At 41.2% G+C, this 23,432-nt stretch overlaps 3 protein-coding genes across 4 annotated transcripts; 1 reads left to right on the top strand and 2 right to left on the bottom strand.

Annotated features, from left to right (window-relative positions):
• Window positions 1-8,467: 8,467 nt before the first annotated feature.
• On the bottom strand, window positions 8,468-9,703 carry FAM127A (family with sequence similarity 127, member A). The gene has a single exon (XM_011978278.1). It carries the CDS (start codon window positions 9,621-9,623, stop codon window positions 9,282-9,284), a length of 342 nt encoding a protein of 113 aa, XP_011833668.1. The 5' UTR covers window positions 9,624-9,703; the 3' UTR covers window positions 8,468-9,281.
• LOC105538437 (CAAX box protein 1) lies at window positions 8,468-9,703 on the bottom strand. The gene has a single exon (XM_011978289.1). The coding sequence runs from the start codon at window positions 9,304-9,306 to the stop codon at window positions 8,680-8,682; it is 627 nt and encodes a 208-aa protein (XP_011833679.1). The 5' UTR covers window positions 9,307-9,703; the 3' UTR covers window positions 8,468-8,679.
• A 7,404-nt stretch (window positions 9,704-17,107) lies between these two features.
• Window positions 17,108-18,377, top strand: LOC105538414 (protein FAM127C). 2 transcript variants are annotated; one of them, XM_011978271.1, is made up of 2 exons: window positions 17,193-17,384; window positions 17,944-18,368. In XM_011978271.1, exons 1-2 carry the CDS (start codon window positions 17,193-17,195, stop codon window positions 18,001-18,003), a joined length of 252 nt encoding a protein of 83 aa, XP_011833661.1. In that variant the 3' UTR covers window positions 18,004-18,368. The 2 variants fall into 2 exon arrangements, with proteins under 2 accessions (XP_011833654.1, XP_011833661.1); XM_011978264.1 differs by having other exon boundaries at window positions 17,108-18,377.
• The last annotated feature ends 5,055 nt before the right edge of the window (window positions 18,378-23,432 follow it).

The following is a 23,432-nucleotide window of genomic DNA, read 5'->3' as shown; positions in this document are numbered from 1 at the left end:
AAACTCAATATTTGTTCAATGACGAGATGTTCCTAGTGGCCTTTGCCTGGAAGATATGAACATCAAGAATATAGGAAGTCCTAGCAAGAGCAATCGGGCAAAACAAAGAAATAAAAGGCATCCAAAAAGGAAGAGAGGAAGTCAAACTATTTGTTTGTAGACACTATGATTTTATACCTAGAAAATCCCAAAGTATCTGTCCAAAAGCTCCTGGATCTGATGAACAACTTCAGCAAAGTTTCAGGATACAAAACCAGTATACAGAAATCTGTAGCATTTCTGTACACAAACAACATCCAAGCTGAGAGTCAAATAAAGAATGAAATCTTATTCACAATAGCCACAAAAAAATAAAATACCTAGGAATACAGCTAACCAGGGAGGTGAAAAATCTCTACAACAAGAATTACAAAATACCACTGAAAGGAATCAGAGATGACACAAATGGAAAAACATTCTATGCTCACGTACAGAAAAAAAAAAATCAACATTGTTAAAATAGCCATACTGCCCAAAGCAATTTAAAGATTCAATGCTATTCCTATGAAACTATCAATGACATTTTTCACAGAACTAGAAAAATCTATTTTAAAATTTATACGGAACCACAAAAGAGCCAGAATAGCCAAAGCAATCCTAAGCAAAAATGACAAAACTGCTGGAGGCATCACATTACCTGACTTCATACTATTCTACAAGGCTACGGTAACCAAAACAGCATGGTACTGGTACAAAAACAGACACATGGACCAATGTAACAGAATACAGAGCCCAGATGTAAAACCACACAACTACAACCATCTAATCTTCATCAAAGTTGACAAAAACAAGCAATGAGGAAAGGAATCCCTATTCAATAAATGGTGCAGGGATAACCGGCTAGCATATGCGTAAGACTGAAACTGGAGTGCAGTGGCACAATCACGGCTCACTGCAACCTGGACTTCCCAGGCTCAGGTGATTCTCCCACGTCAGCCTCTTGAGTAACTGGTACTACAAGTGCATACCACCATGCCCTGCTAATTTTTTGTAATTTTTTTTTTTTTAGAGATATGGTCTCACTATGTTGTCCAGGCTGGGCTGGAACTCCTGTGCTCAAGTGATCCTCTGGCCTCAGCCTCCCAAAGTGCTGAGATTACAGGTGTCAGCCACTTCACTCAGCCTAGAAATGCAAATTTAGCACAATGAGATATCGCCACAGACTTATCAACTTAAACCTCAATAAATAAGAGTGAACACTTGAAACACACAACATAGATGAATCTCACAGACATACAGCATAAATTCTGTATAATTTCATTTACAAGCAGTTCAAAAAGAGGTAAAGTTTATCTTTGGTGATAAAGGTCAGAAGAATGTTTATAATTAAGAGGCTCCTACCTGAGAGGCGGCATGAGAGTCTTTTTGAATGTTGGAAATGTTCTATACATTGATCTGAGTGGTGTTATATTAATGTATACATATGTAAATGTTCATCAAGTTATACACTCAAGATTTTTATCCTTTGCTGGATGTAACCCATATCTCAGTTTTTTTTAATATCAGAAAAGGACTGTATATTTAGATAAGCAGTAGAAAAGCTACAGAACACCAATACAAAGAGATTTTTCAAACAACCAAAGAGGAAACACAAAATTAGGCTGACAAATAATTTTTCAACAGCAAAAATGGAAGCTAGAAGACTAGAGAATAACGCTGTTTCCATCAATTCTGTTCAAATTTGCCACGTTTTAATATCTCTTATATCAAGGTGTTTCTTACAATCAATCAAAATTATGAATTGTTGTTGGCCAAGGGGCTGCTGTGACATAGTAGTTACTGCCTGCTCATATGCAAACATTAAAAGCACCTGTATCAAAACTTGCCGAACTGATGATGATGGATTAAGGGGAAAAATTTAGGACAAAAGAGTGAAATTGTCATTTAAGAACTATTGCATCACTAAGGTTTTGGTGGCACATAATACAATATTATATAGAAAAAAAGAGATATCAATGGTTCCACAAACCAAAGAGACTCAACAAGAATAATTTTAAAAGAATGAGGATAAAATAACTTTTCAGAAAATGAAAGGCATCACATTTTCCCTAATAGACCATTATTAAAGGAGTATCTATAGGATATACTTTAGAAGAAGGAAAATGTACTATTATAAATGTCTGGAATGCTGGCAAAGAAAATGGCAAATACATGGCTAAATCTAAACAAACAACAGTATAAATGTCTAATTTGAAGATGAAAAAACAGCTAAAATAATGAGAAGAAGAACATTTACCCTGGGAGGCAATTATTTGTAATTAAAACATTCTAAGTTCCTTATATTAATTCATTGCTTTTTTCTACTCGTTAAGAAGTTATACACTCTATTTACATTATTTTAGTGATCACTCCAAAAAGTTAATATGCATAGTTAACATATAAATTTAGTCAATACAAAGTAATTAAAGCAACACACTTGACAAAAAGTTACACTGATGGTACCAAATACTAGTGAGGAAATGGGACCACATACATTGAGGACAAGAGTGTAAAGTAAAAGAAATATTTTGGAAAACGACTTGACTGTGCCTTTAGATTGGGTTCCCCATAAGCTGGCTCTGACTGAGGATTCATCTGAAAGTGATGTATTAGGAAGTGGTCCAAGTAAAAATATAGTGACCAGGGAGTGGGACCATGCAACAGGGAGAGGAAGAAGGCCAAACAATATTTTGATATCAACCAAGGTACCATTAAGGATCACTGTGGCACAATCCAATAGGGGAACACTGGAGACAATACAGGTCACAAATCAGAGTTGTCTCAAACAGGAGCAACAGAGCTGCAGTATTTATAACTATATATCTACTAATTATTAGCTAAAGTCTACTCTCTGGCGGACTTTAATTCTCAGATACTGGCTCTTCATGCTTGGAGACAAAAGGAGGTTGGTTCTGCAGTCCTGTGACAAAGAGCCACAGATTCTGGCTATTGGGAGAAAAAGCAAAAGCAGAGCAAAGGTGGATTAAAATGGCCAAGAATACCAAGGGGATAAGAATAGAATATTAACAGTGGCTGTTTTAGTGGGTATTAGTCTTAACACCACGAAAAATAATGATAGCTAGATCCTTCTCCCTCAGCTTTCCTTGCAATTATCTGAACTAAGGGCTTAAATATACCCACTTAAAAGTACACTCAACATTTTACCATCAAGTATGACGTTAGCTATAGGTTTTTGTAGATGCTCCTTATCAGACAAGAATTCTCTTCCAATCCCAATTTGCTGGGGTTTTTTATGAACTGAAGTTCAATGTTGTCAAATGCTTTTTCTGCTACTATGACCAAAGAACATCAAGCTTTTAAAATTTATTGAGACTTGTTTAATGCCTTAGTAAATGGCTTATCTTGGTGAATGCACCATATGCACTCGAAAACACTGTGTATTAGTTGTTTGATACAGTGTTCTAGACATGTGTATTATTCGTTAGATTTTCTACGTCCGTACTGGTATTTTGTCTAGTTCTTATATTAAATATTGAGAAAACATTGTTAAAATTTCCAATTTAAAAAAATACCTGGAGTATATTCTCTTGTTTGCAAATGCCTGTTTCTCTATCTGTACCGGTGTAAAAGAGTAGGCAGAAATATGGACTCCATCTTAAAATGATGATGAAATAAGGTCATGTGCACGAGGCACATCTAACATTTCTTTGTACATATTAGGACCTCACTACACATTTCTTCATCATTTTTAAGTATTACAAATTAATATGTTTTTGTTTTGGCAGAGGGGACAAGGCTGGATCTGATGTCATGGCTACTTACATGCAAGTTCTTTACTCTCATCTTGATGGCCTTGATTACATACATTGTGTAGATGTCAATTCATCGAATGGGTTCAAATGACCCATGCTGGTCTGAGGTTCCAGCGTTGCCCAGGAGAGTCCTGTTCAATGCACTCTGTTGTCTAGTCTTCTTCTAACACTAGAGATATAAGAATATTCATTAAACTCACTTTGGAAATGGCTGGACAGTTGGTGAGAGAGGGACTCCAAAATCAGCCAGGGTAATATTCCCACTGAAGTAATAATAGTACAGGAAAGCACTGAGAATGATGATTATAGTCAGGGTATTACTCAGCTTTGGCTTCTAACATGGGCTGTCTCTGTGTGATTCCATGAAGGTAGATCAAGCTGGGAGTAGTGGAGCCTTTGGAAGGATTATAGGCAATCTTTTAAGTTGAAAGTCAATTTGAATGTACATATCCTTTAACCTTATATTCTCTAGACAAGCAGCCCAGAACCACTTTAGAATAAATTCTCCTCCTTAAGATTTCTTGCTGAATGTGAATGTGGCCCCCAAATTTGTGGGTGGTTACATCTGAATTTTTTTTTTTTTTAATGTTTGATCCTTGTATTTTTTCACAACATCTTATGGGCAGGTATTCTTTTTTTCTTTCACCATTATACCTGGTAACTTTGCTAACTCATTACTTAAATATACTTATATTCTTTTGGGAAGTTGGGAACATCTCAATGTTGAAGACTTCCTTAAATTTTGACAAGGTCTAAATTCAACTTTGCTGTTGTCTTCATCCCTAAAAATGTCATTTAATGCTCAATATCTGAAAGTTGATTAATAGGCATTCATATTATAAGTTAAATATTGCTCCCTATAGAGGCCTAAAAATGATTTTTTAAAAATCCCTAGCTGTATTACTTTTATACCTTCAGACACCAACTATCTCCACCAGCCCCATGATTTGGGGGATGAGAGAAGGGTGTGAAAGTAGAATTAAAAGTATTCCGATTGTCTCAATTATGGTAGGGCAGAAGAGAGGGAGAAAATAAACATTTTGTAAAAGCCTTACCTTTTTGGTGATAGAGGCGAAACAGGACCCCCCCCCAAAAAAAAAGGAATTTTATTGTGGGAAAAAGTATTTATTTTTGGGAATATTATCTTTATTGAAATTAAAGTTTTAGTAATGATAGAGGCAAAAAAAATTCCCTCACATTACTCATGAGAATATAATTTGAAAACAATCGTTCTGGAGTGAGATTTTTAACAAACAGTTAAAATCGTATGGCCTTTGATATATACATTAGTTTTAGGAATCTATCCTAATGATCTTACCAAAACTGTGTTTGCTTCTAATGTGAGTAAATATGCAGTCCTCCACTCAGGTTGCAGAACGGGTACTATTGCAGTCTTTAGCCCAAGACCCAAATTAACAGGCTTACTATAATTTCAGGGTTGTGAAATCCTAAATGTTCTCTTTTTGATCATGTGATAATATGCTCTCAGCAGCCTAAGACACAGCAACAGCCACAGCAGGGAGAGAAAAATAGGTTCCAGGATCAGCTAGGCACTATGGCAGGGCCTCTGCAAGCAGTGGGCTAAAGGGGACAGGCATTAGAATTGGGGTACTGCCTCAGGGTTGGAAAAGAGGGACCCACTGAAGTGAGAGTTGGGGGTAGAATGAGTTTGGTGACTGTCTGTTAAGGAGCAGTAAGAAAGTGGGTATGAAGAGGACTGGGGACGAGTGAAAGAATGTGGTACAACCATCAAGAGGGCCAAAAGCAGCAGTGTACAGGGAAGAGAAAGAGCTCAGTTCTGGGCCGGCAGCTAAGAATCAAGCCAAGCAGCCTTCCCTGAACCACGTTCTCCATCATCATAAAGTCAGGGATCGTTCATGCACATAAAGTCCAGGTACTTTCAGTATTGGGTCCATGATGAGCTTCAGTGGTGGTAAGACAGAGGGACTTTGATTGCCCTCACCAAGTTTTGAAGGCTTTGTACGCTCCTTTTATTCTTTACTGTTCAGATGTGATCATTTCCCCATGTCATTAAATAGTTTGAGATCATCATGGCCTTTCATTTTACTTTATTTCACCGGGTATGTATTCTGACTGACCTTTGTCCATCCCATACTTGGTCCCAATAGATTTCATACTTTTCATTTTAGGCTCTTTGCTGCTCAGAACTGCTTATTGCTGTACCTGTGTAGTCTGAGTGACCTTCATGATGGAAGACAAAACACTGCTGCAGTATCTATAGAAGCAGGCAGGTCATCAGACCTCCGCAGTGGCACCTGGAGGAAGCATCCCTACGTCTAGGACTTCTGGTACTCAATCTCTCAGCCTACTCCTTTGGTCCTCCAGCCTCCTAGTGACAGGCAAATCAGGGACACTCACAAAGGGTCCCTTTGAAATCCCCTTCCTTACTACATCTCTGCCTTAAGGTTGACTCTGTGTACAGGATTGCACTTAGGCCACTGGGAGTAAGTGGGGAGTGACCTTTCACCAGTATATTCTACCAGGATTCCCCTGAGAACCAAGGTCTCAGGCCACTGAACCATCCAAAGCCTATTTTGTTCCCCTATTAAATCTTTGTGGATCTAAGCGTTACAAAAATTTGTGTAAAGTTATCTTAATTATAGGTTTCAAGTCATTACTGGTCCCGATCATCAAAAGAAAGAGGTTAACTGTATTTCTGTTCTCCTTCTTATATTCATCTTCCATATTGTCACTTTTTATGTTTCTCCATCCTTTGGAGGTAAGGCCTCTTGCTTGGGTATTGATCACATTGCAGAGAATGAAGTGAAGGAAACAAACAAACAGTGACAACTGAAAAGGTGAGACTGCAAAGTAATACAAAAGAACCCCTTCTACTCTTACAACTGCCATTCCTTTGTCCCTTTATGAAATCCTGTGAAGATGTTCATGATTGTGAATTATTACCCTACCCAAGACATCTGCAGCACAAAAGAGGACCCTTGAGATGATAAAACTAGCATAGATCAAGGAATAATTCTCACTCTTGTAGGAGGAAGAAAACTGCTGGGCATCGTTGTTGAGGGAGGTGAGGAGTTACTGACATTGTTCAAAGGATACCCAGAAGGTCCCTGCCCATTCTACCTACCTCCAGAGCCAGTGGACAGAGAACACAGGGAATATGCTGGACCTACTCAGTAATGTAAACTGCTTCCAAGCACTTATTCAACCACTTCAGCAGAATCTGTGTTTAAAACCAAACAGTGAATATGCTTAACACAATCTTCCTTCATACCCATCCAGGAAGGTGACTGTCAGCACCTTGAACTGGCCTTCATGATTAGCCCAGTTTCAGTTGTTTTAAGAGCCCTGTAAATCATAAAAACTTTATTTTATTAGGCAATTTGAATTGCATCTCTGATTTCAAAAAGATTTTGACCTATTATATGCCAAACTACAAATTAATGATGTTTCCACTACTTCTGGGAATACAAATATTATCACATACATAATACAGATAATAATGTACCTCCACCTCCACATACAGCCCTATGAATCACTGCTGAGTGGCAAAATTTCACCTATTTAAATGAAGAGAGAGAAGCAATAAAGTAAACAAACATAAAAAACCCTTGTGATCTATTCCTCATTCGTATGCTCTGGAAAAATAACACGTATTAAAAATGGGGCAGAGAGGCCAGGCATAGTGGCTCATGCCTGTAATCTCGGCACTTTGGGAGGCCAAGGCTGGGTTATCATGAAGCCAGAAGACTGAGATCATCCTGGCCAACATGGTGAAACCCTATCTCTACTAAAAATACAAAAATTAGCCAGGTGTGGTGGCACGTGCCTGTAGTCCCAGCTACTCAGGAGGCTGAGGCAGAAGAATTGCTTGAACCCAGGAGGCAGAGGTTGCAGTGAGCTGAGATCATGCCACGGCACTCCAGCCTGGGTGACAGAGCAAGACTCCATCTCAACAACAACAACAACAACAACAAAAAAGGCAGAGAGTTGTTGACTGAGTGCTGCCCTATAAGCCCACCTTAGGATAATCTGCTTCTATTGGGATATTGAGCTTTTCCCAGAGATAGATGGGGTGGCAGAGGCATGTTAGCACAGTAGATTTCAAAGATTCACATGCAGAGATACGTTGAAGAGAATCTTTTTTTTTCTGCCCATTAGGGAAGGTGGTAATTGTATTGTGTTTCAGGTCATTCATTAAACAAGTTTGTACCTAAATTAACTACAGTTCTGCATTCCTTTCTCCACCACCTACCCAATTAAAGCAATATAAATGTAAATGCTTTTTCTGAAGTATCTAAGCCATTTTGCTGGTTCCCTGATAATGCATTAAATAAAACTGTAAGAAGTGTTCACCAACAAATGTGTGAGATGCATGGCTTGTAACCATTTGGGGTATATGCTTTCAGACAGTTTTTTGGAAAAGAGGGAAGAAAAAGCACCCTATCTGACTATTCCTTATCTTATCTTGGCCACAGTCAGATTAAGGTTCATTTCCTAAAGGGCACAAAACTTGACTTGTTTACAACATTAATCGTCTGGGATTAGTCACCGGTGGGATCTCCATTTGCAGGACACCACAGGACTCTGTGTCAACATCAACCATAGCGTGGCAGGACATATAGTTTTTGAACAAGATATGGACCCCATTTACAGAACCAGGGAGGGAAAAGTGCCATATTGACTGAGACCATTTCTTTTCAATAATGTCTGACATTTATTGAAAATAAGGAAAAGACTTTCTCCAGGTAGTGTATTAGAGCAGAGCAGAATGCAGGGGTTACTGTGTTGAACAAAAGGCACACATCAGAGAGACAGTTGCAAACTCAGAAAACTGGGTTATAGGCAAAACTAACTGGTCCACAAGAGAAAATGAGAGACTCGATTTGGCTGCCAGGCACACCTGGGTCTAGGCTGGAACACAAGAGGTTTCTGGGGGTGGGGAGGAAATAGGTCTCGCTGAAGGTGACAGATCCCTTGGGGGGTCAGCTGTCTGGATCACTGTCCAAGGACTGTGGCCAGCCCAGATACCTCCGAGGTGAGTCCAGATCACTAGGAGCAGCAGTCTGTCAGTGGGATGCGATGGATGGCGATGGCAGTGGCAGCGCAGGTCTGTGGGCAGAGTGATGTAGTCGTCTGGCAGTCTGGTGGGGAGGAGGGGGCTTGGCAGCGGCGGCAGTGGGTGGTCTGTCCAGTGTGTAACAGGAGCCCAGCTTGCAGCTGGAGCGCAGGACAGCGTCCAAATGTGCATGGGAGGGGCTGGCTGGCTGGAAGGAGAGGGCGGCGGCTCGCTCCAGAGTGAGGCCCAGGGGCGGCAGCAGGAGCCTGGAGCGCTATTCCTGGAACAAAGGCAAGCACTACGCGGGAGGGGACAGGAGCGCAGGGGACATCGCGGCGGCTCGAGGGGGAGGGAAGTGCGGAGGGAGGGCGCCTGTGGCGACCCTGGCGGCGGCCAGTAGCACAGCGGGCCCTCCCCAGAGCACCCGCCCCCAGGCTCAAGGGTCTCCCGGCCTAGAAGTCCTCGTCCTCCTCCCATCCAAAGACCCGCTTCATCTCGGCCAGGAAGCCCCGGTAATCATTGAGGAGGGGGCTCTCCTTCTTGATGTAGGGGATCACCCACTGCAGGGCGGGCCCCGTGAGGCGGGTGATGAGGAACGTCACCTTCAGGGCGTCGCTGGAGAATGTGTTCTCGTCCACGAACATGTAGGAGCCCGTCTGCACGATGAACTCCGGGAGCCGGTCGGTATCGCCATCAAACGTCTCGGGAAAGGGAATCGGATTCCTCCAGCGACGCGTCGCAGGTCGGATCGGCAAGGCCAGGAGGGCCTTTATCAGCTGCACCCGACCGTCCATCGCTGCTCTTCGCTTCGCTGGACGTCAATGGGCTCCACCCGGCTCTGCAGAGGTCAGTACCGAGGCGTCGCCGGAAATGCGTGTCCACGAAGGCCTGCCCAAGCTAGGGTGGGCGGGGCCACGAGCGGGGCTCCAGCCCTCTCATGGACTCCGCCCACAAGGCCGGGTGTTCCCTAGTACGCAGGCGCGTCGTGGGGCACACACTTGCGAAGAAGGGCCTAAAGCCCTCAAGGAGGCAGGGTCGTATCGGAGAGGCTGGGCTGAGGGTTCCTAAGGTGGCGGGACGGGGAGCAGGGGAGGAACCAGGGAGACCTGGTGGTGTACGGGGCGCGAGGAGCTCGCTCCAAGGGTATGTTAGGGGCCCTACCTAGTTCTGGTAGTTGAGGAGTCCTCCCGCTGCACTGGTCCCCACCTCTCATCAGCCCTTGGGTATGCATTCAGGGAGCCTTGGCCCTGGACGCCACTAGTATGAGGTTCTGTGAACACATTTTCCTGCTCCTTCTTGCGTCTCTCAACCAGATTATTGGCTCCCTACTTTGCAACATTAATAGAGAAGCCCCACATATTAGCAAATATAATCCAGAGCAGCATGTTCAAAGAGTAATGCAGCACGCTTGAGGGATGGATACTCCATTCTCCATGATGTGATTATTAGGACCTGGTATTTGATAGCACAACAGGATGACTACAGTCAAAATAATTTAATTGTACATTTAAAAATTACTGAAAGAGTGTAATTGGATTGTTTGTAGCACAAAGGATAAGTGCTTGAGGGGATGGATGCCCCATTTACCATTATGTGATTATTATGCATTGTATACCTATATTAAAGCATTTCACGTACCCCATAAATACATATACCTATCATGTACCCACAAAAATTAGAAAATAAATTTTTAAAAAGAATAATATACCACAAGCAGTTAATGTAAGGAGAGTTAAATATTAAGAAATCCCTTAATTTGTTATAAAAGCTGCCCTCAGTTCTCTGTCACGTTGCCCTGTCTCTAGGCAGTTCACTACACTGCAGCTTGTTTCTTCATGGAACAAAGGGAGAATGTTTCTCCTTGAAAGATGGAGTCATGTATAAACTAACATAATCATGGGAATTCATCACCTTTGCCACATTCTCTTGGTTAGAAGCAAGCCATAGTCCCTACCTACACTGAAAGGTATGACCAGGATATTGGGATGTTGGGGGCCACCTTAGAATCTGTCTGCCATAGCATGGATATACAAATTTGGTGAGCCATTCATTTGTTGGAAGATATTTGGCACATTTACAGGTTTTGGAAATTACAAATGAATCAGCTATAAGCATTTACGTACAGATTTTTGTGTGAGCACACATTTTCATTTTTCTAGAGCAAATTCCTAGAGCAAAGATTTGTGTCATATGGTTCCCATTAAAAACTCTCATCAAACTTAAAAGGGAACTCCTAAATCTGATGAAGAGCATCTACAAAAATCCTACAGCTGTCATACTCGAAGGTGAAAGCCTGAATGCTTTTCACTCTTAGATCAAGAACAAGACACATAGAGGGGAACAACACACACTGAGGCCTATCAGAGGGTTGAGGGTGGGAGGAGGCAGAGGATCAGGAAAAATAACTAACGGCTAATAAGCTTAATACCTGGGTGATGAAATAATCTGTGCAACAAACTCCTATGACACAAGTTTAACTATGTTAACAACCTGCACTTGTACCCCTGAACTTGAAAGTTAAAAAAGACGAACAAAACAAGTACATATGCCCACTCTCATCACTTCAGTGCAGTATTGTACTGGAGATTCTAGACAGTGCAATGAGGGCAAAGAAAATAAGGAAAGGAAAAAGTAATAAAAGGCATCTAGATTGGACAGGGCAAAGGCAGACTTTTGTTATTCATACGCACTAGGATCGTGCATATAGAAAACAGATTTTCTAAGATCAACAAAAAGTACTAGAACTAAGAAGCGAGTTTAGCAAGGTAGCAGGACACAGGCGAATATACAAAAATCAATTGTATTCCTAGTAACGAACAAGAGAAATTTGAGCTAGAATTTTAAACACCATAAAAACGTAAAAAATGTTAGGGTTAAATATGACAAAAGAGATGAGACTTGTACCCTGAAAACTACAGAACATTCCTGACATATATTACAAAATATCTGAGTAATGCAGAGATATATTCATGGACTGGAAGATTTAATGTTGTTAGTATATCAATCCTCCCAAAAATTGATATATAGATTCAAAGTCCCAGTGAGTGTTTTAACATATAAAAAACAACTAATTGCTTCTAAAATTCGTAGGGAAATGCAAAAAATATATATATATATATATTAGCAAAAACAACTTTGAAATAGAAAAAATAAGTTGGAGGACTGATATTTGATTTCAAGATTTATAATAAAGCTACTGCAATTAAGACAATGTGATATTGTTATCAAAATAGACAAATATAGTCATCCCTTAGTATTTACAAGGGATTGGTTCCAGGATCCCTGCAAATACCAAAATCTGAGGACGCTCAACTCCCTTATATAAAATGGTATAATATTTGCGTATAACCTATGTATATCCTCCCATATGCTTTAAATCATATCTAGATTACTTATAATACCTAATACAATACAAATTCTATGTAAATAGTTGTTACCTCATATTTTTAATTGTACTCTTTTTCTAATTTTTACTTTTATTTCAATAGTTTCTGAGGTACAGGTGGTTTTTTTGTTACATGGATAAGTTCTTTAGTGGTGATTTCTGAGATTTTAGTGCACCTGTCACCCAAACAGTGTACACTGTACCCAATATGTAGTCTTTTATCCCTCACTCCCCTCCTATCCTTCCCCCCTGGATCACCAAAGTCCATTGTATCAATCTTATGCCTTTGCATCCTCATAGTTTAACTCGACTTCTAAGTGACAACATACAATATTCGCTTTTCCATTCCTGAGTTAACTTCACCTAGAATAATGGCCTCCAGCTCTATCCAAGTCGCTGAAAAAGACATTATTTAATTCCTTCTTATGGCTGAGTAGTAGTACATGTTGTATATATACCACATTGTCTTTATCCACTCGTTGGTTGATGGGCACTTAGGTTGGTTCCATATCTTTGCAATTGTGAATTGTGCTGCTATAAACATGCATGTGCATGTGTCTTTTTCACAGAGTGACTTATTTTTCTTTCCTTATTTCCCAGTAGTGGGATTGCTGGATTGAATGGTAGTTCTACTTTTCGTTCTTTAAGGAATCTCCGTACTGTTTTCCACACTGGTTGTACTAATTTACATTCCCACCAGCAGTGTAAAAATGCTCCCTTTTCCCCACATCCATGCCAACATTCATTTTTTTTAGACTTTTAAATTATGGCCATTCTTGCAGGAGTAAGGCGGTATCTCACTGTGGTTTTAATTTGCAGTTCCCTGATAATTATGTTATCTTCTAGAATTAGTGATGTTAAGCATATTTTCATGTTTGCTGGCTGTTTGTGTATCTTCTTTTGAGAAATGTCTATTCATGTCATTCGCCCACTTTTTGATGGGATTTTTTTTTCTTGCTGATTTTTTTTTTAGTTCCTTGTAGATTCTGGATATTAGTCCTTTGTTGAATGCATAGTTTGTTAATACTGTCTGTCTACTCTGCTGATTATTTCTTTTGATGTACAGCAGATTTTAGTTTAATTAGGTCCCATTTATTTATTTTTATTTTTGTTGCATTTGCTTTTGGGGTCTTGGTCATGAATTATTTGCCTAAGCCAATATCCAGAAGAGTTTTTATGTTATCTTCTAGAATTTTTATCGTTTCAGGTCTAAGGTTTAAGCCTTTGCTCCACCTTGTTGAATTTTTTTTATAGGGCGAAAGATAGGGATCCAGTTTCATTCTTCTACATGTGTCTTGACAGTTTTCCCAGTACCATTTATTGAATAGGATGTCCTTTCCCCAAATTTGTTTTTGTATGCTTTTTTAAAGATATGTTGGTTGTGTTTGGCTTTATTTCTGGGTTCTCCATTCTGTTCCATTGGTCTACATGCCTATTTTTATACCAGTACCATGCTGTTTTGGTAACTATAGCCTTGTAGCATAACTTGAAGTCAGTAACTGCGATGCCTCCAGATTTGTTCTTTTTGCTTAGTATGACTTTTGCTATGTGGGTGCTTTTTATTGGTTCCATATGAAATTTAAGATTGTTTTTTGTACTTCTGTGAAGAATGATGATGGTATTTTGATGGTAAATGCATTTAATTTGTAGATTGCTTTGGGCAGTATGGTCATTTTCACAATATTGATTCTTCCCATCCATGAGCATGGGGTGTGTTTCCATTTGTGTCATCTATGATTTCTCTCAGCAGTGTTTTGTAGTTCTCCTTGTAAATATATTCCACCTTTTTCATTAAGTACATTCCTAAGTATTTTTATTGAAGTTGTTATAAAAGGGATTGAGTTCTTAATTTGATTCTCAGCTTGGTCATTATTGATGTATAGCAGCAAAAATCCTCAGTAAAATACTAGCTAACTGAATGCAACAGCATATCAAAAAGATAATATGTTATGATCAAGTGGGTTTCATACCAGGGATACAGGGATGGTTTAATATATGCAAATCAATAAATGTACTATATTTATTGGAAGTCAAACTATTGTTGTTCACTAATGATATGATTCTATACCTAGAAAATCCTAAAGACTCATCCAAAAAGCTCCTAGATCTGATAAATGAATTCAATATAGTCTCGGGATACAAAATCAATGTATACAAATTATTTTTTATTATTTTTTTCCAGAATATTTTGATCAGCCGTTGGTTGAATCTGCAGATGCAGAACCCATGGATATAGAGGGCCAACTGTAGATGAATAGAATTGGATATGTAATTCAGAAATAGACCCACACATATATGGATAGCTGATTTTTGTAAAGTTTTGTAAAGGCAATTCAGTGGAAAAGGGATAATCTTTTCAAAATGATGCAGGAAAAGTTGAATATTCATTTACAAAAAAATTAATTTGATCTATATCTCATACCACATGCAAAAATTAACTCAAAAAGGTTAATAGACCTAATGGTAAAACCTAAAATTATAAAGCTCCTAGAAGAAAACAGGAAAAAAAACCTTTTGAAACCTTGGATTAGACAAAGATTTCTTAGCTATCACAACAAAAGCACAATTCTCATAAGCAAAATTTGGTAAATTGGACTTCATCATATTAAAAAGCATGTGCTCTTCAAAAGACAATGTTAAGAGAATGAACAGAGAAGGCACAGGCTGGAAGAAAATATTTGTAAATGGCATATATAATGAAGATTTGAATACAGGATACATATAGAACTCTCAAAACAACAATGTAAATGTCAACAACCTGATTTAAAATGGAAAAAATATCTGAAGAGACACTTCACTAAAAAGGATAAATGTATGACAAATAAGCAACAAAAAAGATGTTCAGGGACATACGAATTTTATGTTTCTTAATAGTAGGAAGTAAAATCAGTCAAATGCATTTTCTGTGTCTATGTGTGTTCTGTGTTCCCTAATTTATGCAGTTAGGGAATTGCAAATTAAAACCACAATCACACCTATTAGAATGGCTGAAGTAAAAAAGAAAACCAACAAATGAAGAACCCAGAACAAAACAAAACCTGACGATACTGAGCGTAAATGAGTTTGCACAGCAACTTAATCTTTCATATATTGCCAGTGGGAATACAGAATGTTAGCAACTTGGGAAAACATATTTGGGAAACAAGTTTCTTTCATCCAATTTTACACACTATAATTCCTCCTCCACTGAGATGACCACTATTCTGAATTCTATAAGCATTTAGCTTTGCCTATTTTTAACACTGATATAAAGTGAAATCCTAAAGTATATACAAATTTTGTGCCTCACAACTTCCATTCAGTGTAACATCTGTAGCACTCCTCCATATTGCTGTGTGTACTAATACAGAGTTCCATTGTATGACTATGCCATAATTTATTTATCCATTTGCCTAATCTAGTAAAATATAAAAATAATAATATGCCATGATTAAATGAAATTATCCCAGCAATGCAATGTTGTTTTATGAATCAAAAATCAATTATAACTTACTGTACTAACTAAAAGGAACTGTAGCAGACAAAATGGCAATCCCCCAAAGATGTGTGTGTCCTAATTTCCAGAACCTGAAAATATAAAGCAAGAAGGAATTAAAGCTACAGACAGAACAAAAGTTGCTAATCAGTTACACTGAAAATATGAAGATTATCATCGATTATCTAATCATATGAACTCTTAAAAGTGTAAGATGAAGGCAAAGAGGATTAGAAAGAAGCCACATGAGAAAAATTTGACACCCACTATTGCTGACTTTGAAGAAGAAGAAGGTGGCAATGAGCCAGTAAATATGGCATCCTCTACAAGCTGGGAATGGCCCTCATTATTACAGAGCAAGAACACAGTACCTCAGTCCTACAACCACAAGGAACTGAATTCTGCCAATAGTCTAAATGAACGGAAAAGAACTTATTTCATAGAATCTCCAGAAAGGAACATAGCCTCCCAATACCATGACTTTGGTCTAGTATGACCCATATGGAACTTCTGACCTACAAAACAATAAGATGATAAATTTCTGTTGTTTTAAACCACTAGATTTGTGGTAATTCATTAAGACAGCAACAAAAAGCTAACACAAAGAGAAAATCCATAGGACACATCAATAGACACAGAAAATGCATTTGACTGATTTCATTTCCTACTATTAAGAAATAGATAAAATTCATGGAGGGTATCTTGTAATTTGGAGGAAAGATATATCACATTTAGTTGTACTGGTAGGACACTTTTACTGAATGGCCTGTATGGATGTTTCACAAATATGCATGCTACTCTGCTCATCAGGACTTACATAACCTAGTCAACCCAACTGCGTTGAAAGTATCTATGGCAAACAAGTGATCAAGGTACACATAATCAATAACAAAATATACTACATCATGAACACCTTGATTTGATAAACTAACACACAAAATCTTTGCTGTAGTATACCTGGCAAAAATAACTCATTCTAATCATGAGAAAACATCAGAGGAAAGCAAATCTAGGGGCATTTAAAAAAATTGTTGACCAATAATTTTCAAAAGTGTCAAAGCCGAGGAATTGAAAGGAACACGGAAGGGTAGATAGCATGGGACAAGGGATAGATATACCAGGCTGACTACTCAGCTTTAAAGAATTTCTAGGCTTTGCTCTCCAAGCACAATGGGCTTAGACCTCACCAAAAAAATCTTCACTCCCCACCCACCTAGAAAGACTTCGCCCCACCCCTACGGTGCGACCCCGCCTCCTCGACCAGTTAAGCCAGTCACCACATTTCCCACCACCTGCTCCGCTGGGTGCCCCGGGACTCCCTGGCGCACTACTGACCTCAAGGCCTTCTGAGCAGAGCTTGCCAAAGCAGCTGGGCCCTTCCCATGGCTCCGCCCATATCCCGGCTCCTCCTCCCTCGACCTGCACTTCCCGCGACGCCCCGGTGCAGCCCCCCCGCCAAGCCCAGCGCAGCTCAGCTAAGCTCAGCCGAGCGAGCGCGGCGCGATGGACGGTCGGGTGCAACTGATGAAGGCCCTCCTGGCCCGGCCCCTCCGGCCCGCGGCGCGTCGCTGGAGGAACCCGATTCCTTTTCCCGAGACGTTTGATGGCGATACCGACCGGCTCCCGGAGTTCATCGTGCAGACGGGTTCCTACATGTTCGTGGACGAGAACACGTTCTCCAACGACGCCCTGAAGGTGACGTTCCTCATCACCCGCCTCACGGGGCCCGCCCTGCAGTGGGTGATCCCCTACATCAAGAAGGAGAGCCCCCTACTCAGTGATTACCGGGGCTTCCTGGCCGAGATGAAGCGGGTCTTTGGATGGGAGGAGGACGAGGACTTCTAGGCCGGGAGACCCTCGGGCCCAGGGGCGGGTGCTCTGGGGAGGGTCCGCTGTGCCAGTGGCCACCGCCAGGGTCTCTACAGGCGCCCTCCCTCCGCGCCTCTCTCCCTCTCGAGTGTCCCCTGCGCTCCTGTCCCCTCCCACTCCTGTCCCCTCCCGCGTAGTGCTTGCCTTTGTTCCAGGAATAGCGTTCCAGGCTCCTGCTGCCGCCCCTGGGCCTCACTCTGGAGTGGGCTGCCTCCACCCTCTCGTGCCAGCCCAGCCCCTCCCATGCACATTTGGACGCCGTCCTGCGCTCCAGCTGCACAAAGCTGGGCTCCTGTTACACACTGGACAGCCCACTCACAGCCGCCGCTGCCAACCCCCCTCCTCCCCACCAGACTGCCAGACGACTACATCATTCTGCCCACAGACCTGCGCTGCCACTGCCATCGCCATCCATCGCATCCCACTGACAGACTGCTGCTCCTAGTGATCTGGACTCACCTCGGAGGTATCTGGGCTGGCCACAGTCCTTGGACAGTGATCCAGACAGCTGGCTGCCCCTCAGGGGGCCTGTTACCTTCAGAGAGACCCATTTCCTCCCCAATCCCAGAGACTTTTTGTGCTCCTGCCACATGGCTGCCAGGGCTCAGCTGTGCCTGGCAGCCAAATCGAGTCTCTCATTTTCTCTTGTGGACCAGTTAGTTTTGCCCGTATTCCATTTCTCTTCTGAATTTGCAGCATTTTCTCAGGTGCTTTTTGATCAACAAAATAACTTGTTTCTTCTGCTCAACTCCTTTATACTACCTGGAGAAAAATATTTTCCATATTTCCAATAAATGTCAGACACTATTGAAAAAGAAAGAGTCTGAATGAATATGGCACCTTTCCCTCCCTGGTCCTGTAAACGTGGTCCATGTCTTGTTCAGAAGCGATATCCCCTGCCATTCAGTGACTGATGTTGACTCCTGCATTATAAAACATCTAAGATAGAGTCCTGTAGTAACCTGGGGATAGTGTCCCCACTGGTGATCATTCTGTCCCGGATGTTGAATCCTCTAAACCAGTTAGGATTATCCCAAGCCTCTTAGTAAATGAATGGTTACCTCATTTTGGCCAACATTGTGAGAAGTCAGCCAGCAGGCCCTTGGAAAAGGTATCCTCAGCTCCAGAAAGTGGATTGAAAACACAATTCCCAAATTGTCACAAACCATAAATCCCACACAGATTATTGGTGAACAGCTGTAAAATTTTATTTAACCCATGATTCAGGGAACCAACAGAATTATATAGGTGCTTTTCAAAAGCATTTATAAATTCTTGATTATGTAGGTAGTGGGAGGAAATGCAGAAATGAGACTGTTAATTTAGATACAAACCTGGTTGATGACCTGCAGGACAATAAAACTATATATAAACTTTCCTAATAAGCAGGAAAAAAATCACTTCTTATGGTTTAGCTGCAGTTTAATCTCTTAGATTTACAGTACTGTAAAAAGCTTATGCTTCCTCACCAACTGTTAGTGAACAAAGTTAAACATACTAATCAGGTGAGCCACAGGTAGACTTATTGGACAATGTTCTGGTATGGTGTGAAAAGGCTGTGTAATCAACTTTTTGCCCCATTTCTAACTGTTGGTGATTTTCCAGAACAGGGAATGAAAGAATGAATCCTACCAGCGTTTTTTTCACTATTTTTCTCTTTCTTAATTTGAATAGATAAGCTTTTGCCATTTAGTTTAGTCCCTTTTGTGCTGCCATAACAGAATGCAACAGACTGGATCATTTAAAAAGAACAGAAATTTATTTTCTCATAGTTCTGGAAGCTGAGAAGTCCAAGATCAAGTCACTGATATCTGGTGAGGGCCTTTTTGCTGAGTCCTCACACAGTGGAAGGTAAAAGGGCAAGAGAGGATGAATGCCAAGTTCATGTGACAGGAGTGAAGATAGATAAACCACTCCTGCAAGCATTTTTATAGTGACATTAATCCATTCATGAGGGCAGAACTCTCATGACCTAAATAGCTCTCAAAGGGGCGCACCTCCCAACATTGTTGCATTGGGGATTACATTTCGACATGAAATTGGAAGGGACAAAAATATTCAAACCACAGAATCACTTGTGTGCTGTAGTTTGCAGGGCTTTATATGGTACCGGAGGTACATTTTCTAATAATGTATCTTGATTATATTTTTGTTCCTCCAAATAATAAAACCACCATTAATTTGCAGTTTAACATATAATTTTAACTCTTGAAATTGAAGGAAAAATCGAATTGCTTAATAAAAGCAATTTATTGGCCAGGCACGGTGGCTCACGCCTGTAATCCCAGCATTTTAGGAGGCCAAGGGGGGCGGATCACAGGTCAGGAGATCGAGACCAGCCTGGCCAACATGGTGAAACCCTGTCTCTACTAAAAATGCAAAAATTTGTCGGGTGTGGTGGCAGGTGCCTGTAATCCCAGCTACTCTGGAGGCTGAGGCAGGAGAATCACCTGAACCCAGGAGGCGGAGGTTGCAGTGAACTGAGATTGTGCCACTCCAGCCTGGGCAACAGAGCAAGACTCTGTCTCAAAAAAAAAAAAAAAAAAAAGCAATTTATTATTTCATTATTTATAGCATGCTTAAAAACAACTGAAACTCAATTAATTATGAGATGTCAAGGTGCTGGTAGTCTGCTTTCTTGGATGAGTGAAAAGGACAGTGTGTTAAGCATATTCACTGTTTGGATTTAAACATAGATTCTGCTGAAGCAGTTGGAGAGGTGTTTAGAAGCAATTTACCCAACAGAGTAGGCCAACATATTCCCTGTGATCTGTGTCCACTGGCTCTGGAGGTAGGTAGAATGGGCAGGGACCTTATGGGTAACCTTTGAACAATGTCAGCAACTGTATTAGTTCGTTCTCACAGTGCTATAAAGACACTACCCAAGACTGGGTAACTTACAAAGAAAAGAGGTTAAATTGATTCACAGTTCTGCATGGCTAGGGAGGCCTCAGGAAACTTACAGTCATGGTGGAAGAGGAAGTAGACACATCTTACATGGCAGCAGGCAAGAGAGAGCATGTGAAGGTGGAACTGTCAAACACTTATAAAACCGTCAGATCTTGTGAGAACTCACTCACTATCATGAGAACAGCATAGGGGAAACTGCCCCCATGATCCAATCACCTCCCACCAGGTCCTTCCCTTGACATGTGGAGATTATGGGGATTACAATTTGAAATGAGATTTGAGTGGGGACACAGAGGCAAACCATATCATTCTACACTGACCCCTCCCAAATCTCACGTCCTTTTTATATTTCAAAACTGATTGTTGCCTTCTCAATAGTCCCCCACTGAGTCTTAACTCATTCCAGCATTAACACAAAAATCCAAAGTCTCATCTGAGACAAGGCACACCCCCTCCACTTAGGAGCCTGTAAAATGAAAAACCAGTTAGTTACTTCCAAGATACAATGGGGGTACAGGCATTGGATAAATGCTTCCATTCCAAATGGGAGAAATTGACCAAAGCAAAGGGGCTACAGGCCCCACGCAAGTCTGAAATCCAGCAGGGCAGTCATTAAATCTTTTTTTTTTTTTGTCGTTTTTTGGGATGAAGTTTCACTCTTGTTGCCCAGGCTGGAGTGCAGTGGTGTGATCTCAGCTCACTGCAACCTCTGATTCCCAGGTTCAAGTAATTATCCTGCCCTAGCCTCCCAAGTAGCTGGGATTACAGGCATACACCACTACACCCAGCTAATTTTGTATTTTTAGTAGAGATGAGGTTTCACCATGTTGGCCAGGCTGGTCTCAAATTCCTGACCTCAGGTGATCCACCTACCTCGGCCTCCCAAAGGGCTGGGATTACAAATGTGAGCCACTGCACCCAGCCTAAATCTTAAAGCTCCAAAATAATCTCCTTTTACTCTATGTCTCACATCCAGGGCATGCAGATGCAAAGAGTGGGCTCCCATAGCCATGGGCAGCTCCGCCCCTGTGGCTTTACAGGGTTCAGCCCCTGTGGCTGCTCTCATGGGCTGGCATTGAGTGCCAGTGGCTTTTTCAGGCACACAATGCAAGCTGTCAGTGGATCTACCATTCTGTGGTCTGGAGGACTATGGCCCTCTTCTCACAGCTGCACTAGGCAATGCCCCAGTGGGGACACTGTGTGGGTGCTCCAACTCCACATTTCCCTTCCACACTTCCCTAGCAGAGGTTCTCCATGCGGGCTCTGCCCTTGCTGCAGACTTCTGTCTGGACATCCAGGCATTTCCATACATCCTCTGAAATCTAGATAGAAATTCCCAATCCTCAGTTCTTGAATTCTGTGCACCTTCAAGCACAACACCACATGGAAGCTGCCAAGGCTTGGGGCTTACACTCTGAAGCAATGGCCTGAGCTGTACCTTGGGCCCTTTTAGCCATGGCTGAAGCTGGAGTGGCGGGGACTCAGGACACCAAGTCCCTAGGCTGCACATAGTGGGGTGGGGCCGTCCCAGGCCACAAAATCATTTTTTCTTCCTTGGCCTCCACGCCTATGATGGGAGGGTCTGCTGTGAAGTTCTCTGACATGCCCTGGAGACATTTTCCCCATGTCTTGGTGATTAACATTCAGTCCTCGTTACTTATGCAAATTTCTTCAGCAGGTTTGAATTTCTCCCCAGAAAACGGGTTTTTCTTTTCTACCACATGGTCAGGTTGCAAATTTTCCAAACTTTTATGCTCTGCTTCCCTTTTAAACGTAAGTTCCAATTCCAGATCATCTCTCTCAAGCTCAAAGTTCCACAGATTTCTAGGGCAGGGGCAAAATGCTGCTAGTCTCTTTCCTGAAACATAACAAGGGTGACCTTTGCTCCAATTCCCAATAAGTTCCTCATCTCCATCTGAGACCACCTTAGCCTAGACTTTATTGTCCATATCACTGGCAGTATTTAGGTCAAAACCATTCAAAAAGTCTGTACTAAGTTCCAAACATTCCCACATCTTCTTGTCTTCTTCTGAGTCCTCAAAACTGTTCCAACCTTTGCCTGTTACTCAGTTCCAAAGTTACTTCCACATTTTCTGGTATCTTTATAGCAGTATTCAACTCTGCTGGTACCAATTTACTGTATTTGTCTGTTCTCACACTGCTATAAAGATACTACCCAAGACTGAGTAACTTACAAAGGAAAGAGGTTTAATTGACTCACAGTTCTTCATGAGTGGGGAAGCCTCAGGAAGCTTACAATCATGGCAGAAGAGGAAGCAGGCATGTCTTATGTGGCAGCAAGCAAGAGAGAGCATGTGAACGTGGAACTGCCAAACGCTTATAAAGCGATCAGATCTTGTGAAAACTCACTCATTATCACAAGAACAGCATGGGGGAAACCACCCCCATGATCCAATTATCTCCCACGAGGTCCCTCCCTTGACACATGGGGATTATGGGAATTACAACTTGAGATGAGATTTGAATGGGGACACAGAGCCAAATCATATCAGTAACCGCATAGCCCCCTCAACAATGCCTCAGCAGTTTTCTTCCTTCTGACAGAATGGCTCTGTCAGGGAATTTTTCCTTGGTCTACACTAGTTCTATCATTACAAGTCTTCTTTTATGCTATAAATATCTTAGGGAGGATAACAGTTCACAAGAATGAATCATGAACATCTTTGCAAGATTTCATAAAGAGACAGAAGAAATGGTATTTGTAAGGGGAGAAGGGAGGTTCTTTTTCATTATTGTCTTATTCAGTTTGGGCTGCTATAATAAATTATCACAGACTGGGTGGCTTAAACAACAAACATTTATTTCTCACAGTTCTGGAGATTTGAAAATCCAAGATCAAGGTGTTGGTAGATTTGGTATCTTGTGAGGGCCCTCTTCTTGGTTTGTAGACCACCTTGTTGCTGTGTCATCTAACAGCAGAGAAAGAACACTCCAGTCTGTTTC

This window comes from Mandrillus leucophaeus, unplaced genomic scaffold (genome assembly GCF_000951045.1).
Source record: "Mandrillus leucophaeus isolate KB7577 unplaced genomic scaffold, Mleu.le_1.0 Scaffold1032, whole genome shotgun sequence".
NCBI lineage: Eukaryota > Metazoa > Chordata > Mammalia > Primates > Cercopithecidae > Mandrillus > Mandrillus leucophaeus.
Note: the sequence above shows the minus strand (reverse complement) of the source record. Positions and strands in the feature narration are given on the sequence as shown.

Bases quoted from the DNA above. Each gene is read 5' to 3' on its own strand.
- LOC105538437 (XM_011978289.1), bottom strand. From the start codon at position 9,306: ATGGGAGGAGGACGAGGACTTCTAGGCCGGGAGACCCTTGAGCCTGGG.
- FAM127A (XM_011978278.1), bottom strand. From the start codon at position 9,623: ATGGACGGTCGGGTGCAGCTGATAAAGGCCCTCCTGGCCTTGCCGATC.
- LOC105538414 (XM_011978264.1), top strand. From the start codon at position 17,193: ATGGACGGTCGGGTGCAACTGATGAAGGCCCTCCTGGCCCGGCCCCTC.